A 19,765-nucleotide genomic window follows, 5' to 3' on the forward strand; every position below is an offset into this window, starting at 1 on the left:
GCCGTCTGAACGCCGGATATTACGCCGTTATTTTCCATAAGTTCCGGTGGAAGAAGAAAAGCGTAAAATTTACGCCGGTTTTACACCGTTTTTATACGGTGAAGCCTGGCGATACGTGGCGAATTTTCTCATCGTTTTTTACACAGCATAATAAATATGCCCCTTAAAGTAATAACAACTAATGGAATGGTGTGTTGTGCTCTTTCTGTTACAGTTGGTAATTTAAGTATCCAGAACAGTTCAAGGGGAAATTCACCTTTAAGTAACTTAGTATGTTATAGAATGTCCAATTCTAAGTAACTTTTCAATTAGTCTTTATTATTTATTATATATAGATTTTTAATTTTTTGCCTTCTTCTTCTAACTCTTTCCAGCTTTCAAATGGGGGTCACTGACCCTAGCAGCTAAAAACCTACTGCTCTGTGAGGCTACACTTTTATTGTTACTTTTATACCTTTTTTCCAACTTAGGTTCTTTCCTGTTTATATATCAGTCTCTCATTCAAACCATTGCTAAGGTAATTTGGTTCTTAGCAATCAGATAGCTGCTGAAACTCCAAATTAGAGAGGAGCTGAACAAAAAGTAAAATAACTAAAAAATTACAACAATGAAGTAATCTTGAGGAACAACGTTTTGTTGATTTATTTGATTTAGCACTTACCAGAGGGTTGCTTTCCTGCATACAATCTGTATACATTAAGTAAATTGTATATATTTGTATTTTCTTATTGTAGGCCAAAGAAAGGTTTTTGACCTACCTTCGGGCAGTTGCCTTTTCCGAAGTGATGTCTATGACAATCATTCCACCTTTATGTATGACCGCTGCACTACCTGTTCCTGCAAGGTAACTGTTCCTATTTTGCTCCCCAGGGATCAAAAACATTCATCTTTTTTTAATTCTAATTGCTTTCTTTAGAGAGTTTTTATGTCTATAGCTAGTTAACAGCATAGCATTGGAGCATATTAGTATACCCCTGCAAAACAGAATGTTTACATTATTATTAGTACTGCAACGATAAACCATAAATGAATGTCTAAAAACAAATACGGATGGTCTTGATACATCTTTTGATGCTGCTAAGTATTGTAATAAAGGATTTAGCTTGACAGCTAGTGGAATTGATAGAAAGTACCCTGGAATAATATGCTATACATTTCCTTTTTAAATTCAGGACTCAACTGTTGTTTGCAAGAGGAAATGCTCTCCTGTTGGAACATGTAATAGAGATAAGGAACAATGCTGTGAAGATTGTGTCTCCCACGTAATGGCTGAAGAAGTCAAAATATGCAAGTCTGGGAGCAAAATATTCAGGGTATAGTAAGAAATAATATTAACAATTCCATTGTTCTTGAATTACATGGAGGATAAGTTGTTTCACCTTTGGTTCACATTTAAGTTAACTTTTAGAATCTTATAGAATGGCCATAGTTTGAATTATGTGACTTCTTCTTCTGACTCTTCCCAACTTTCAAATGGGGGTCAATTTTATTGTTATTGTTACTTTTTATTACTTATTTTTCTATTCAGGTCTCTCCTATAAATATATCACTCTCATTCAAACTATTCTTGGTTGCTAAGGTAATTTGGACCCTAGCAACCAGATAACTGCTGAACTCAAGAGTTGCTGAACAAAAAGTGATGTGATTAAAACAACATTTTGAAAAGTAGTTTTTAGGTGTCAGTATTACTTTAAGATCTGCTGTTCCCAATACAAGTCTGTCCACCTACAAGTCATCAAACAGTTGTGTCTAAAAAACAACAGATAGTACCTTGTGCTGGCTCTCACTGTTAACCCCTTTCTGTGTTAGTGATATAGCAAAATTAACATGGGTCCAGGCTATGCAAACTGGTATTCATGTGTTTATTAGTGGACTACAGGACTGAAACATGCACAGTGTTCAGGAATTCTCCAGCTTCCTCCATTTCATTGTGACTATTCACTAGGCAGTATATTTACAACTAGTGATGAGCGAATCTGTCCAGTTTTACTTCGCCAAAAAATTCATGAAACTGCAAAAAAATTAATTAAACTGCAAAAAATGAATGAGATGCTTTTGTCGCTGCTATTGCGCAACATTTTTTGGGCATCCTACAATTTTTACACTTGACTTTTTTTTTATGTCTTTTTTTTTTTTTTTTTAACTTTTTTCTCACTCCAAATACATTAAAGTAAATAGACATTTTTTATCTGTGAATTATTTGTTGCACCAAATTTTTGCCCCAGTTTTGCAACAAATTCACTGATGGCAAAACATGGAATTTCGCAGTGAATCCTGGTGAAAAAATTTGCTCATCACTATTTACAACTCAGTATTGCCTGATGATTTAAAATTCAAAAAGATCTGCCTGGTATATGGCTAAAGGTGGCCATACACGTCAAGATCCGCTCGCTTGGCAAGGACGGCAAGCAAGCAGATCTTCTCCCGATATCCCCTCTTACGGGTAGGCGATATTGGGGGAATTTAGGCTAATTCGGTCGTTTGGCCCTGGGGCCAAACAATCAAATTGTAACAACGGTAATGGGGCAGTCGGTTTGGGGGCCGCATCAACGAGCCAATGCGGTCCCTGATCCGACTGAATTTTTTAACCTGCACGATATCTGGGCGATTTCAGGCCAGATGTCGGTCTAAAGGACCAATTTTGGCAGCTAGAATCAGCCTGTGTATGGCCACCTTTAGTAAATTCAGAAAGATGTCTTATTCAGTTTTGATTTTTCTGCCTAGTAAACAAACAAGAATATGAGTTATAATCATTCCATCCCTTAATTAAAAAGTAGGCAGCATAAATATTTTAGCTGATAAATAGTTTATATTATTTGTTAAACACCAAATAACAAATTGTCATTATTTTAAAAGGAGATAATCATACATATTATTATTATTGTTGTTGTTGTTTTTGCAAGATGGGGGCTTTATATGCCCTGTATATTGAAACATGATTCCAGTGTAGTCAGAGGATCAGTTAATAGCTGCATCTTCTGGGTTTTTGCAGGATGGAGAGATGTGGTCTTCATTTAATTGCACTATCTGTTCTTGTGTGAAAGGCAAGACTGAGTGTCGCAAAAAACAGTGTATTCCAGTCAACAGCTGCCCACAAGTAAGTATGCTTTTCTTATCCATTATGACATAACCTATGTTATAGGTTATAAAGTGTTTGCGTAGTATAGTGTTTCATTATCAAGCTATGTAATCTTGTATATCAAACTGAAGTCCAGTATATGTTGTCACTGTGTCATCATGGGTTCCTTCCATGTACTTCAGTTTCCTTCCACACTCCAAAACATGCCAGCAGGTTATTTGGCTCCTTATAAAATTGACCCACTGGTTCAGAAAAACTGTTCAGAAGGAAAACAGGGTGTGCTTTGGTTCTTGTATGTATGTTTGTATATCTTTATTTATAAAGCGCTACTTATGTATGCAGCGCTGTACAGTAGAATATATTAATACAAACAGGGTGTTAATAAGATAATAATAGATAAATACAAAGTATAACAATAAATACAAGATAAATACAGCTGCAATAAGTTAAGAGTCGAGGACACAAGAGGAAGGAGGTCCCTGCCCCATAGAGCTTACAATCTAGATGGGTAGGTAACTTACAGACACAAATAGGCAAATATAAGTGCTGTAGGTCACAGTGGGTGACATTACAATATAAGTGCCAGTTCCCAGATCAGGTGCTGAGTGAGTGCTCCAAAAGGTAGTCTTTAACTTTAGTTTTAAAAAGACTGAGGGAGGATTCTCTCCGGAGGAAATCAGGGAGGGCATTCCAAATGTAAGGGGCAGCAAGGCAGAAAGGTTTAAGGCTGGAAACCGCAGTAGTAGTGGGGGGTGCAACCAAACGATTGCTCTGCGAGGAACGAAGGAGTTGGCCGGGAACATACGGAGACACAAGAGAAGAGATGTAGTGAGGAGCAGAGGAATGGAGGGCTTTGAAGGTTAGAAGAAGAAGTTTGTAAGATATTCTTTGTTTAATAGGAAGCCGCGATAAGGACTTTAGCAGGGGAAGGGCCTGAACTCTCCTGGATGAGAAGAGGAGAATTCTGGCAGCAGTATTTAATATAGACTGTAGGGGGGAAAGATGGGAGTTAGGGAGGCCGATTAGTAGCAGGTTACAGTAGTCAAGTCGGGATAGGATGAGAGCATGCATGAGCAGCCTGTTGCAGTAGAGACAAAGGAACGGATTTTGTCAATATTGCGTAAGAAAAAGTGACAGGTTTTGACAGTGGTGTTAATGTGGTCAGAAAAGCAGAGACTGGAGTCAAAGATCACCCCCAAACAACGCGCCGAATCAACGGGGTTGATGAGGGTGCCATCAATAGAGATAGAAAAGGGGGGGGTAGGACCAGGCTTAGGCGGAAAGATTGAACTTTGCATATGATTGAACTTTGTATTCTATGTTTTCTTTTTGTTTTGTTCCCAGAACCCTAGCCAAAACATTAACTTATGCTTAAATAAAATGTTTTGTATTTAATAGTGTCAGACCTTGAGTGCACCCTGCTTCTTGTGTCTTTACAGTTGACTAATATGCTTATTCTCTGTAATATTAAGACAGCAATATCTACTTGATGTTTACTAAAGTAGTGCAAATCCTTTTTTTTTTATCTTTCAATGTTTTTTTAGTATCAATAAGTTTTTTATGGGCAATTTAATGTTAAGTGACTGAATGAGTATCTGGAAAATCAGCAATGACACATGGAGCAGTTAGAAATGCATTCCTCTGCATCTATAAAATCTAGTCTAGATCTGGTTGCACTCATCAGATAAGACCAAGCATGCTGAACATTCCATTTTAACTGGATTCAGAGTGTCTTAATAATGTAGAAAAAGTTAAGTAGTTAAAGTGATTTCAGTGAGCAAAACATTTGAACTTTTAGAGACACCCTGTGTATTTTTTGGCTCCTAAATACTAAATTTCCATAGTATTATTTTTTCCTCATCAACTTCAGACTTAGAAATGGAAACCTCATAAAAAGAAGCAGACTGATTGAAAACATTAACTGAATGAAAAGGGACACTATCACTTATTAGTCAGGGTTGACCTACCTAGTGTTTACTCTACAAAAAAGGGTAACTCTTCTTAGTTTCAGACAGAAAACCATTAATGTCATCTTGTAGATTTTCAGTGCAGAATCTCAAGTTGGTTATAAATTTCTGTAAGGTTTTCTCAAGACATGGTGCAGGATTTAATTTCATGCACATCTGTATTTTGTTACAAATCAAAAGTTGCCTTCTTTAGTTTGGTGCCAAATGAGGCACAAAAACAACAGCTGTTTCTGTTGCACAACTAAACAAAAGCCTTATTAGTCTCGCCTGAAATATTTTCAACCTAAAGCCTAATAAACCTAGGAAGACTGAGGCATGCCTGTATAAGAAACAGTCTGAGAAAATGGATTATACCATTATCATACTCCAAAGGGAGATCTTACTGACTAATATTTGCAACATTTATGTATTGTGAGATCCCTATAAAATCAGAACCATTTGCTTACTGTATACAGAGAATTCATTAAGCAGAATTGTACTTGGTTTCCAACCATTCTTGACCTGAGCCTGTGGTGATAAGAACTATATTTCATTACATCAGGCCAAAACCCTTTTAAAACTACTCTAAAATCCCTTAATAGCTATCATTAGGTGATGTAGCTATCATTAAGTAAAAAAGCTGTCATTAAGTGATGGGGTTTAGATGTACCAAATCATTTAGAGGTAAATCCTATTATCTGCTTTCAGTGTTCTGTTCTCTAAACTGCTTTTATAAACATTGTAAAGAGAATATAATTAAATGTTTTCAGAACAGCAGTTTTTTTTTCCAACTGAACACAATAAAAAACATGAATAAAGGTAACAAAGACTTGCATTAATGTGCATATTGCACAGCCTTTAATTAGGTAATAACCAGAAAAATGAATTTAATTCAGTATTGAAAATTAGATTTCAGTACAATATTTTTACTTATTACACCTACATAAATATAGGAGTGTAATGTTAATGTTGGTGTTCCATAAGCAACTCTAGCGAGTGCAAATATTGAAGGTTAATTGGCTTCTGATAAAACTCACCTTAGTGTGTGCATGACTATGATAGGCACCTTGAAGTATATTCTTCATAAGAGGGTGCTTTATCCCCATTCAAATGAATAGGACTAGGTTGCAATCAAGCAAGTTTGCTTTTAACCTCCAAAGCTTTCACAGAAGATTCAAAACCCTACTTGAGCGTAACAGTACATTATCTTGATATAATGGTACATGCAAACCCAAGAGTTATGTTTCAAGGTTCTAGGTAACATGTAATTATTATTTTTGTGATGGTGGTAATCAAATCTGTATTTAGAGGGTCTGCTCATGGGTATTCCCCAGCAGCCACTGTAAAGGTACACAATTGTGGCTGCTGTCTGCTTTTGTACAATCAAATAAGGATTTAGGGCTCATTTATAATCAAAGCTGCAAGTGCAGTGTCACTAAAATGGATGCAAATGGTGTGTTGTTTGCCTTTTATTATATGAGTTTGCATCCAAACATGCAACTTGCAATTCCACATTGTTGAGCATTGCATCTGTCCTGCCTCTGGTGCTGAATTGTGTGTACTTACAGCACCCTGAACGTGGTTGTAGATCCATTGATCTCACAGGTCTGTTCATTCCTAAGGGATTTTTAGAAGCATATTTTATTAGAACTCACCATTTAATAAATACACTTCTAAAAATTCCTTAGGAATGAATAGAACGAAGGTGAGTTTTTATGTATTAAGCTCTAAACCAGCCCCTATGTAATTGGGACCTTAGATTGTATGCTCAACTCAGGGAGGGACTGAGTGATGTATACGTGCTTTAATTTGTTGTAGAATGTGTCAAAGATATATGAATAACAGTTTATAAATTAACCTATATCTAATTAAAAAAATAAATATTAGTCATTTGTTGTGCTAATTTTTAGTTTAAGTTCATATTTATAACGCCTTGTTCTAATTATGTAAGGATTTGGTAACTTTATTTTCACATTTTTGTTTTAAATCTTTAAAAGTGGGAGCAAGTGGGTAATGTAATTAAATCATAAAGTTTGACCTTTGATTGGTGTTTGTTTTGAACAATGCAGAAAAATGGGCAGATTATACAGAGGGATTCCTAGCACTTTAATAAATCTTACCAAAATAGAATGTATATATCAGTAAATATTGCCCATTTTTCATTTTTTACCTTGAGCCACCATTTAGTGATGGGCTGTGTACTCCCTCAGAGATCACCTGACAGGAAACAATGCAACTGTAACAGGAAGAAGTGTGGGAGCCACAGAGTGAACTTTCCCATTCATTGGCTGATGTGACTTAGCATGTATGTGTGCCTTGCTTTGTTTGTGGGCCCTGTGAATGATCCCTGGAGGCGGCCCTTAGAACTTAAAATGGCAGTTTTTTATTTAGGATTATGCAATGGCACATACATTCGTATATTTGCATGAAAATGGTTTCCATATGAACTGTTTTATGTGGTATATTTTACATTATATTTTTACATTGTAGGGTGGTAGACTTTTCCTTTAAAAAATCATTGCAGTGTGGAAAAGAACTTTGTAACCTCATGCATATTTTTTTTTCAAACTGTTAACATTATGAACGATTGGAAAAAAATACAGAAGGTTAATAAATCTGCCCCTTATCTTGATTGGTAGTTAAATTAAGACCAGAAGTCAGAAATCAATTTATTTTGTAGACCACTAAGGCCTTTTATTGTCATTGCTGGTTTTAAATGGCTTTAATTTCTTTAATGTATTTTTTAAGATACATTAACCTCTATACTGACATGACCTAAATGGTAAATGTTTAAAGGCATTAGCACAGCAAAATCAAGTGACTAAATTCATTTTTCTTCATCTATTCTTTATAGGGCAAAATACTAAATAGAAAAGGATGCTGTCCTATTTGCACTGAAAGTGAGTAAGTCTATTTTTATTTGTAATCCTTTTAAATTTAAGTAATTTTAATAAATGCAGATTGGTTTCAATTGTAGCAATTGTTTTGCAAATGTTATTTTGCTTTGTGTCATCCCACACAGTATAGATCTATTTATCATGAGCACTACCTGATAAATAGTATGTATTGATCATTTTGGCCTGTCAATAAAATGTTAAGGCAAGTTATTAACTTAATATACCACAATACACTACATTTTTTAGTATGTAAGTAATTCCGTTTCAGGGTATGTGGTTTCAGAAATAGGAGTTTAAACGGAAATAATAAAGAGGTGATTTTCCAGTGCAAACAAAAATGAGTGTCTGTGATGGGAAATGACAAGCAAGTTGGTTCCATGTTTTATGGCATCAGCTGAGGGTATGAACTGTGCAATTTCTGTCATATTAATAATTATCACAAAGCACCAATTGACTAACTAGCTGTAACTTGCATTAACAGAACCTGGAGTATGTACTGTATTTGGGGACCCCCACTACAATACTTTTGATGGGAGAACCTTCAACTTTCAAGGAACCTGCCAGTATGTTTTAACTAAAGACTGCTCCTCTTCTACCTCGTCCTTTCAAGTGCTGGTAAAAAATGATGCACGACGGACCCATTCTTTTTCATGGACAAAATCAGTGGACCTAATTATGGGAGAGAGCAGTATTAGCCTCCAGCAACATCTTACAGTCAAATGGAATGGAACTCGAATATCATTGCCCTATGAAACACCTCAGTTTCATATTGATCTTGATGGATATCTTCTGAAAGTTACAACAAAAGCAGGTGAGTCCATCTTGTAAAAAAAACTGCTTGAATTTTTTTTAAATGTATGGTTATTGACACAGTAAAAGAAGCTTAACAAACCACAAAGTGAACATTTATACATGTGTATCAATGCTGGGTGAATAACCACAAGTGAGACAAAAGTACTTTTTGTTTTTGCAAAACCATCTATTCTGTTAATTCTTTATTTAGTCACAAACCCTTTTTACTCACTAGGCTAAGCTAAGAACAGATCAGTCACTAGTATTGGGCACGCTATCCTAAATGGCCACTCCTCAGTTCCTTCCTCCATATGAGACATATATGTGGATGGGGAATGTGTGCAGCCATAAAATCAAGTCTAAAGAAAATCAGCATTTTGACCCAAAAAAGACATTCCATATTTTTTTGTTGTGGTAGTGGTAGATGACACCCAGGGGCCCATTTATCAAAGTTCGATCGCTTCTGAATACAAAAAAACGTATTTTTTCTAAGTTTTCGAACTGTGCGTATTTTTTGCGACTTTTTCATACTTTGGGACAAAAAGCACGTCAATTTGTGAGACAAAATCGTATTTGTTGCGCTGAGTACGAAAGTTTCGGATTCATTCAAGCTTCGTTATCGTGACTTTCCTTGGGCCAGGTTGCAATACGATATTATCGTCACTAATACGATTTTTTCGTAGGCATTTTAGTGACATTTCCGATCATCAGAAATTATCGAATCTGAATTTTACCCATTTCGGGATTCGAACTGTCTGCTAAATTCTCTAATCTATAATGTATAAATCATATATGTAAGGGGAAAAAAATGGAGGTGATAATTATTTATAAGTGTTTGTTCTTTAAATGCCTTCAAGCTAATTGTTGTTTAGTTGTCTAAAATGTTAGTTGAATTTAATTAAATATAGTATAGCTGTATAAGATGTTATAAAAACCCCTTAATCTAAGAAATAATGCAAGCTGGATTAAGACAAGTCCTGCTTGGATAATTGCATTAAAATTTGCCATTATTACTTGGCCTACACTTAATCTTACTAGACCTTATGCACTATACACTGGCCACTCTCTTAATACTTCTTTCTTTATCGAGATTATAATAGCCTCATTCTGTGTGTGTGCAGCTCTCCTGTTATCTGACCTATATGTGTACCATGAACAGGGAATTCATATGAAATAAACAATATTATATCAGCAAAGAACTGAATGCTTTAAATTAAAGGCAAACCCAAAACCTGAAAAAGTAGTGCTTGATATAGGTCAGAACTAATCATAAAGTTTTATTGGATGCACAGCCACGACATTACATTTATAGCAACAAAACAAAGCAAATATTACAAATAAGCAAGCTAAATACACTTAGGGGCACATTTACTAATCCACGAATACGAATGGGAAAAATTCGGATTGGAAACGAACATTTTGTGACTTTTTCGTAATTTTTGTGATTTTTTCGTCGTCATTATGACTTTTTCGTAAATTGTCACGACTTTTTCGTAGCCTTTACGACTTGCGCGAATTGTCGCGACTTTTTCATAGCCGTTACGATTTGCTCGTATATTGTCGCGACTTTTTCGTATTGAACGCTCGTAAACGGCGGGCAAACCTTTCAGACTTTGCATGATTTTGGAAGCCTCCCATAGGACTCAAAGGCACTCTGCAGCTCCAACCTGGCCCAAGGAAAGCCTCCCATAGGGCTCAATGGCACTCTGCAGCTCCAACCTGGCCCAAGAAAAGTCACGATACTGAAGCTTGAATGAATCCGAAACTTTCGTACTCGGCGCGACGGCTACGAAAAAGTTGCGACAATTCGCGCAAGTCGTAACGCTATGAAAAAGTCGCGACAATTTGCGAAAAAGTCGTAACGGCTACGAAAAAGTCACGACAATTTACGGAAAAATCGCAAAATGCCGATCATTATGAAAAAAACGCATTCGCCCGCTTTTCAGACATTCGTGGATTAGTAAATGTGCCCCTAAGTATCATACAACAGGTTTAGCTTTTGGTGGAAGAACTAAACCTATTGCATTCTACAAAGTTTATCTGTGTTCTGCTATGCATTGAATGACTTGTATGTAGTATGTATAGTTGTATGTATAGTAGCATTTCTAAAGCAAACAAACCCGTTTTACTAGTGAAGGGCAACAGTATATTGTATTTGATTTACTTTTTTTTTTATATTACTGTTCCTAATATAATAAAGAATGTAGCAATAGTGCCACCTGTTGGACATGTCTTTCCTGAGCAGATCAACATCAGAACAATTTTCTGTTTTCCTTTTAAATATATCTCTCCTATCTCTCCAGCTGTATAGTCAGAGGAACTGACCAGCAGATGGTGCTATTGTCACAAATTGCATTAGGCCTCATTTGTAATGCCCCATACATTGTACATAGGTAAAAAATCCCACAATCTGCCTTTTATTGCCCTCCGCGTGGGGTATTTGGCATAGCTCCAGGCCTCTGTGCTCCTTTTCAGAGAGACTTGTGGCCCCCTTTGCTAATATAGCACTGACTGTGTTAGTCAACGCATTTTTTAAAGGTTAACATTTTGCTTTAACTATATATGTTAATATATATTTATATATACAGTATATATATATATAATATATTGGTCAATTTTTGCACTACATTGTAACATAGTAAGTTAGGTTGAGTTACGTCAGTGCTGTCCAACTGGCGGCCCGCGACCCCCCTCTGTGTGGCCCCCCACCTGTCTGGCTGCTTTGATGGCTTACTCTTGTGTAAGCTTTAAATTGTATCAGTACTGTGATTAACTGCCCCCCCCTGCATGGTTCTTACCTCAGATTCAGGCTGTAATCAGGCTGTATTGTTTAAATATGTAATCCCCTGTGTTGTTCACACCTTTTAATCTCTGCATTGTTCACCCCCTGCAGTGTTCACACCTCAGGCTCAGGCTGTAATCACCCACATTGTTCCCCTGTTCACACCTCAGGAGGAGTAGAAACCCACAAATAATCCCTGCATACTACAAAAAGAACATATACTGAGGTAGTACTGCAATTAAAAAGTTTTTTAATATATAGTTATTGTGCAGACTGTAGGAGCAGTGCCAGCATTGTGTCACTGTATGCTGCCTGTGTGTGCCATACACACAGGCAGCATAGGGCAAGCAGAGTATGGCACACACAGGCAGGGTAGGGAAGGCAGAGTATGGCACACACAGGCAGGGTAGGGAAGGCAGAGTATGGCACACACAGGCAGAGTAGGGCAGGCAGAGTATGGCACACACAGCCCAAGTTTGGCACAAACCAGCCAAGACTGGCACACACAGTGAAAGTATGACACACGCAGGCAGGGTAGGGAAGGCAGAGTATGGCACACACAAGCAGGGTAGGGAAGGCAGAGTATGGCACACACAGGTAGGGTAGGGAAGGTAGAGTATGGCACACACAGGCAGGTTAGGGAAGGCAGAGTATGGCACACACAGGCAGGGTAGGGAAGGCAGAGTATGGCACACACAGGCAGAGTAGGGCAGGCAGAGTATGGCACACACAGCCCAAGTTTGGCACAAACCAGCCAAGACTGGCACACACAGTGAAAGTATGGCACACGCAGGCAGGGTAGGGAAGGCAGAGTATGGCACACACAAGCAGGGTAGGGAAGGCAGAGTATGGCACACACAGGTAGGGTAGGGAAGGTAGAGTATGGCACACACAGGCAGGTTAGGGAAGGCAGAGTATGGCACACACAGGCAGGGTAGGGAAGGCAGAGTATGGCACACACAGGCAGGGTAGGGCAGGCAGAGTATGGCACACACAGGCCAAGTATGGCACAAACCAGCCAAGAATGGCACACACAGTGAAAGTATGGCGCGCAGGCAGGGTAGGGCAGGCAGAGTATGGCACACACAGGCAGGGTAGGGAAGGCAGAGTATAGCACACACAAAGGCAGGGTAGGGCAGGCAGAGTATGGCAGGTTTTTGCTGTATTGCAACCATTAATATGGGTATGGTCATGTGATAACATGGGTGTGGTTTCAAGTGGGTGCGGTTTCAAAAAGGGGAGTGGTCAAAACTGGCTTCCATTATCGGCCCTCCACCACGTAGGTCGGAAAAATTCCGGCCCTCTGTACAACAGAAGTTGGACAGCACTGAGTTACGTCTATCACATTCAACCATAATGCCTATATATAACCTGCCTAACTTCTAGTTGATCCAGAGAAAGGCAAAAAACCCCATCTGAAGCCTCTCTAATTTGCCGCAGAGGAGAAAAAATTCCTGCTGGACTCCAAGATGGCAATCGGACCAGTCCCTGGATCAACTTGTACTAAGAGCTATCTCCCATAACCCTTATTTCTTCACTTGTACTGAGAGCTATCTCCCATAACCCTGTATTCCCTCACTTGTACTGAGAGCTATCTCCCCTACCCCTGTATTCCCTCACTTGTACTGAGAGCTATCTCCCATACCCCTGTATTCCCTCACTTGTACTGAGAGCTATCTCCCATAACCCTGTATTCCCTCACTTGTACTGAGAGCTATCTCCCATAACCCTGTATTCCCTCACTTGTACTGAGAGCTATCTCCCATACCCCTGTATTCCCTCACTTGTACTGAGAGCTATCTCCCATAACCCTGTATTCCCTCACTTGTACTGAGAGCTATCTCCCATAACCCTGTATTCACTCACTTGCTAAGAATCCATCCAGCCCCTTCTTAAAGTTATATAATGTATCAGTCAGCACGACTGATTCGGGGAGGGAATTCCACAACTTCACAGCTCTCACGATAAAAAATCCTTTCCGAATATTTAAACGGAACCTCCCTTATTCTAAACGGAGTGGGTGCCCTCGTGTCCGTTGGAAGGACCTACTGGTAAATAAAGCATTAGAGAGGTTATTATATGATTCCCTTATATATTTATACATAGTTATCATGTCACCTCTTAAGCGCCTCTTCTCCAGTGTAAACAGACCCAGCTTGGCAATAATGTCCCGTTTGAACGCTGAAGACCAGAACTGAACAGCATATTCTAGATGGGGCCTTACCAGCGCTCTGTAAAGGGGAAGAATAACCCCCTCCTCCCGTGAATCTATACCCCTTTTAATACAGTTCAAAACCTTGTTTGCCCTGGCATTGCTTGCTACAGCCAAGTTTATTATCTACAAGAACTCCAAGGTCCTTCTCCATTATCCATTTGCTTAGTGCAGTCCCATTAAGGGTATAACAAAAACGTAAAGTTATATGCTTCCTGGTTTTACAATCAAGATCAAAACTAATCCAGTCCAGAGATAAGCCTTCTGTATAATTAGTTACATTTTATTACAAAGCCTAAAGGTGGCCATACACGAGCAGATCCGCTCGCTTGGCGATGTCGCCAAGCGAGCGGATCTTCCCCCGATATCCCCACCTACGGGTGGGTGATATCGGGGACCATTTAGGTAAAAAAAATAATAATCCGATCGTTTGGCCCTGGGGGCCCGTGTATGGCCACCTTAACAAATGCTACAGTTTAGAAAAGGATGGGGGAGTGTTTATGCTGAGGACCAGATTTCTCTTCCTGGAGCTCAGAGGCCAACACCCTCAGCCGCCCCTTTTACAGGACCGTGTGCATGCTCCTACATCCGGAGCACAGGGGACAGGGCACATGGAGATCTCCCGCACACAAAGCCCTGCATGTAAGTAAAGTCCAGGTGCAGTTGGGCAGCATGCTGCCCCTGAATTTGTGCCACCCTAGGCCTTTGTGGCCTTGTTGTGGGCATTTAACAAAACAAAAATAAAAAGTCACTTTATTTTAATTTTTTTTTAATGCAAAAAAAAACAAAAAAAATTCTTAATTCAAACAATAGGCAAAAAGTATATTCTTCACAAGGTTACATTTAATATGCTGCTTATCTTATTTGGGTGCATGAATGTACAGTGCCAACAAACACTTGCATTAAGTAAACACAGTAACAAAATTAGGGGAGGGAAGTCATAGTTGTTAACTAGCGGAATAACTGTAGGAGACAGACCCATAGGTCATTTATTTTTTCTTATATTGCAATCCTTTTTATTAGGTAGAACAAGACCTTTGTGCTTCAGTGCTCCAAAATTGCTTATAGCAAATAATTCAATGCCCAGACAGGATTTACTGTCATATTTTATATACTTTACAACTGCAAGCTGTAGAATGTAGCTGACCTAAATGAACACAGTGATTGCCTGCCAAAAACACACCTAAACAGTGTTCCGTTAGGCTTGACTATGGAAGAAAAGTTAATGTTCAGTTGAACTTGGAACAGCACTTTGCTGGCTCAAAAAAAAAATACATATTTCAAGAACAGCACTTGTTCAGTACCAGTTCTGGTATACATGATACCATGCTAGGTTAAGAGTGAGCACTCACAGATCAGATGAAAAAAACAGCAATGGGTTCCTTACTTTTAAGGCAGGGTACCACCCATTTGTTTGAGTTTAATAGGGGTTGTAGAGATGGAGCAGCATTTTATACTGTATCAGCATAGTGTGTAGTACTGTACAAAATAAGGCAGGTATATGCATTATCCATTGGTTCTTTCCAGTTATCTTGAGCCAGGTCAGAAATTAACAGACCACGAGACCACTATTCTTTGGCTTGATGAAATGGTTTGGGGCCACATAACTTTGGTAGGTAGATTTTTCCATAAAAACTCTTGTGCCTAAAATGTTATAGGTAGGCATTAGATAGAGGCAGGCAATGCATTAAAATTGGGGAAGGGTGCCCTAAGAGTTTATGGGTCATTGACTAAGCTTTGTAAAAGGAAGAGAGATTAGTTGGTAAAGTGACTGTGTCTCTAGGGTGATGATGGAAATTGTGGAAACCCTCTAAAGAGGCCAGGAACACTGCCTGTAGTTGGGTATTGATGGTGCAATGGGTAAGAGATGTAAAATCAATGGAGGAGATATAATTGTAATGCCAAGTAGTAAATATCGAAGTCTGGGAAAGCCAATATTTAAAAAATATATATTTTGGAGATGTATATAGGGACATTATTAAGGAGATACAGAAACGTGCGGATGTAGATATGTTTAATATTTTAATATATATTATTTGGCCCCATAGGGATAGTGGTAGTTTTGTCCAGTGGGTACAGTACATGTTAGATGGGAAAGGATTGGGTCCCAATTTAGTTACATCTATTTGGTCAAGTCAGAATGGATTGTGACAGACATTTTTGAACTGGCTTACCCAGACTAGGGTAATGTTAGGAGTTAAGGTTTGCAGTAGATCGGGGTCTCTTGGGAATAATACAGATTTTCCCAGTTTACTGAGAACTGACCAGATTGACTGATGAGGTAAAAAAAAAGGCAGCTAATGAGTCATTAGGGTTCACAAGGGAGACTAGCAGGTTGTCCACAATATTACACCATAGATTATGCCTTTGATGTTGGGGGCTTACACAAGCAAACCTATTAACAAAGGGGGTCCTTGGAGCTCCTGCTTCCCTGGATATGAAGGTAATTGCAGGGTTCCTACAACGGGTTCTATCAATAGGTGTTTCAGACTTGTGCACTTTGCACATTGCACCTTGGAACTAAATGCACCTTAAAAGCTTATGCTCTCTCACATTTACAAGCTCAAGCAATACATTCACTTTTATAATCACTCTAATTCAACCGAGCCCATAGTGGGTTAGTTTCTTTATACAATGAAATGGGAAAAATATGTGAAAAGATCCAGGGTCCCTCATGCAGTAAATATATATATTTCAAATAATAAAATGTGTTAAATATATACTTACAAGAAAACATTTACATTTAATATATTTACTTTACAACTAATATATAACAAACTCAATTCTCTACTGGGCAAATCTAAATAAAAATAAGGTCATTTTCACATGTTAGACTGAACCTTTTTCTCCATGGTGCTTACAAATTGGCATTTTGATGAGGCTAATGGAGAAAGGACTATGAATGGCTGGAGCTAGCTAGTTTTTGTTGGAGAGTGCATTGGACAAAGCGGTTAGAGTAACATTAAGAACATCTGGTATATTTCCTGGATCAACCTATGACTGAAAAGGCAAGTAGGTCCACAGAAACCTAAAAGATGTGTTAAAGGGCTTAAATTTGTTTTGACAAACTGATTTGGGACCGTAATATCCTGGTTGTAGATAAACACCGGGTGAATGCTGAGATATCTTATTAACATGTGTCAAATTCATAGTGAGGATTCCAGCGAGGTTTGGTCTGTACAGTGCAGCACTGTTCCAGTGAAAACATTATTTACTGTTAAATGAATTAAACAGCATGTAAAATTAATGGGGCAAATGTCTCATGTAGTGCAATCATTTTAAAGGTACAAGGAACAATTATATGGCATTATTGTGGCTCCTTGTCATGGGATTGCCTGGACAATAAGTGATTAACATCTGACAAACAGACCATGGGTCAAGTAACATTTGTAAAAAAAAAAAAAAATAACATTTAAAACAAGATTACAATTAAGATGACTTTGCCAATTGTTTTTGGGATAAAATGCAATTTGTTTTATATTCTATCTAGCTACTTTCAGATGTATATAGCTAAACATTTCCACCTTGCAGAACGTAAAGTATTGACACAGATGAGGCACTATGCTGTCTTTAGTAGATGTGTTGATTTCATTGTATACAGGAAAAGGGTTGCATCTCAGCTAGAAGCTTTCATTATAACTATATTGCCTTGAATTAGGCTAGGGATGGAAAAATAGACATCACTTAAACCACAAGATTTATGAGCCATGGGGAAATGACATTTCCATCAACCTTAGACAGTTTGCATCCGTTTAGGGTTAAGGAAGCAGCGGAGCTAAATTCAGCAACAGCTGGGGTGTGTGTGTGTCTCGGGGGCACACAGATTTGCCTGTAAGTGTAGCTTTGAATATAAATAAACATCTCCATTTTCTAAAGGAAAAATAATGTAGCTTTCCAATTCTGGAAAGCTACATTACACACAATTATTTTAACATATCTTGGTGGTACTCTATTTACATATAAAAAAGGTAACTAAATAAATAAAAACTCTAAGATCTTTTATCAGACATGTGCCTGCACTCTGAAGAGATCCTTTCCTTTATGTTTTATACTAAAACATATTCAGGGCTGGTTCCCAATGTTTTATTTTTAATCTTTTGACCTATTCTGTGGATACAAACTGTTAAAGACAGTGTTAAATTGATATAACAGATGTGAGTGAAAACAGGGCCTATAATGAATACAAAGAAACCTTTTAAGCTGTGGCAATAAAATCCTTTCATTTCCCAAGCACTTTGTGCTAGATCTTCGTTCCAAGTATGGGTCAGAGTGAAAGTTATCGGTCATGTAGATTTGGGTATTTGTCCAAAAAAAGAGGGGGGGGGGATTTATTAATACGTTTGCTGTTCTGAAAGCTGAGTCTAGCCATTTAAATGTAAAATAAACTGTGGTACTGCAAAAAAAAAAGGATTTGCAGACAACAGGCATCTTTTAGTAAAGGCTCTGGAACTGTCTGGAATTCAAGAATATTTCCCTGCTAATTACTAACTAAAGGTAGCCCATCCGTCATAAGAGTAGCCATATTAGTGGTTAGTCTAGCTGCTCTTAGATTTAGAACACTTGAAAAATGTGCCTTATTTGAGCTGATGTGATGACACTTTCTGACAATTTGACACATTGATCTTACCGTCAAGAGAAATAACAGTAACTTCTTGTTAATCCTCCTCCCTGGATCTATGACTAAATCCAAGGGAAAGTTCATTAAAAAGGCACATAGTGCTGCTGTTTGACAGGTGTTTATGAGCTTGCTTGGATGGTAGAAGAAAGATATCCATTTTGCTCACTTGTGACATATAAGTTCCTAAGTTACTTTAGGACTGATTTGAAGATTCAATCATTGACAAATAAATATGTTGTATCTTTCCATGTTATTTATATTCTTACTTTTTCGTTTGCTTCAACTGTTTGTTCTTCAACTGTAGCAGACTGTCTAATAATTAGAATATAATGATAAGACAAAACAGAGGCGCCAAAAAGCTAAAATTAGCTAAAAACACTTAAAAACCCAATGGGTAATTCAGAGGAGGTAGTAGTGAACTTACCTCCTCCAGGCAGACACCAACAAAAGTGGTAATTTTCAGTAATAGTTTATTCACAACAATATTGCAACGCGTTTCGCAGGCATTTCCTGCTTCATCAGGCAATGTAGAATAGGCGCAAAAAAAACTAAAAACACAGAGACAAGCAAGTTATTATAAAACATTGTTGTATACGACAAATTATCAAATTATGGGGAAGTGAAGATACTGATGTGAGTGATGTATGGAGGAGTGCAGATATACGGTGAATATATTACACTATTGGGGCTCTTGGTGTTCCCTTTTGTTTTTCAATAATTAGAATATGCACATGTTCATGGTATGTTCATACCATTTCTTTTTACAAATGTAGATATGGATGTTTTGAGCAGTGACGTAAATGTAGAGGAAGCAGAACCTGCTAGAATTGTCTCACTTATCTCCTCCCACATCCCAGGAGGGAAATGGGATACATCAGTCCTATAAAGACCTATAGAGTTAGCCATCTTTGTTGGCTTGTAGCATTAAAGCTTTTGAGCTTATGCAAAATCTAAAAATATAGATCCATAAACCGATGATATCTAAATACGTTGAATGCTAAAAACTGCAGCAACATTCTTAAATGAATGGTTACTTCCAACCATGAAACTGCATCACAGTTTTATAAATTACTCTTAGAAAGAACCTTCACAACTATTAAAATTCACTCTATAAAAGAAACACTGCAAGTCTTTATAAGAATATATTGCATAAAACAGCCCATATGTGAAACCCTGTCTAAATAAACCATTTTCATAAATAATATACTTTTTAAGTAGTGATGGGCGAAATAATTCAGCAGGAATGGATTTGTGGTGAATTTTTGCGTTTCGCCATTGGTGTTGTACTTTGCAAAATGGGCGACGTTCACCCCAAGACAAAAAATTGACGCCCGCAGAAAAAAATGATGCACATCACAATTTTTTGATGCGCAACATTTTGGCTCTTTCACGGATTTTTCGTTGTTTAACATTTGCAAATGTTTCAGCGAAGCAAAACG

General features: G+C 37.9%; 1 protein-coding gene across 3 annotated transcripts in view; it reads left to right on the plus strand.

Moving 5' to 3' along the window:
• bmper (BMP binding endothelial regulator) overlaps positions 1–19,765 on the plus strand; it is a 123,678-nt gene that overhangs the window by 69,871 nt on the left and 34,042 nt on the right. For all 3 annotated transcript variants that reach the window (XR_004223097.1, XM_012964815.3, NM_001044402.2), the window contains 5 exon segments: positions 735–844; positions 1,173–1,313; positions 2,993–3,097; positions 7,880–7,925; positions 8,404–8,733. Coding sequence is in view for 2 of the 3 variants with exons in the window: in XM_012964815.3 (XP_012820269.2) it covers positions 735–844; positions 1,173–1,313; positions 2,993–3,097; positions 7,880–7,925; positions 8,404–8,733 (732 nt within the window). In the remaining variant the exon portion in view is untranslated.

The sequence above is a fragment of the Xenopus tropicalis genome, chromosome 6, assembly GCF_000004195.4.
Source record: "Xenopus tropicalis strain Nigerian chromosome 6, UCB_Xtro_10.0, whole genome shotgun sequence".
Classification (NCBI taxonomy): Eukaryota; Metazoa; Chordata; class Amphibia; order Anura; family Pipidae; genus Xenopus; species Xenopus tropicalis.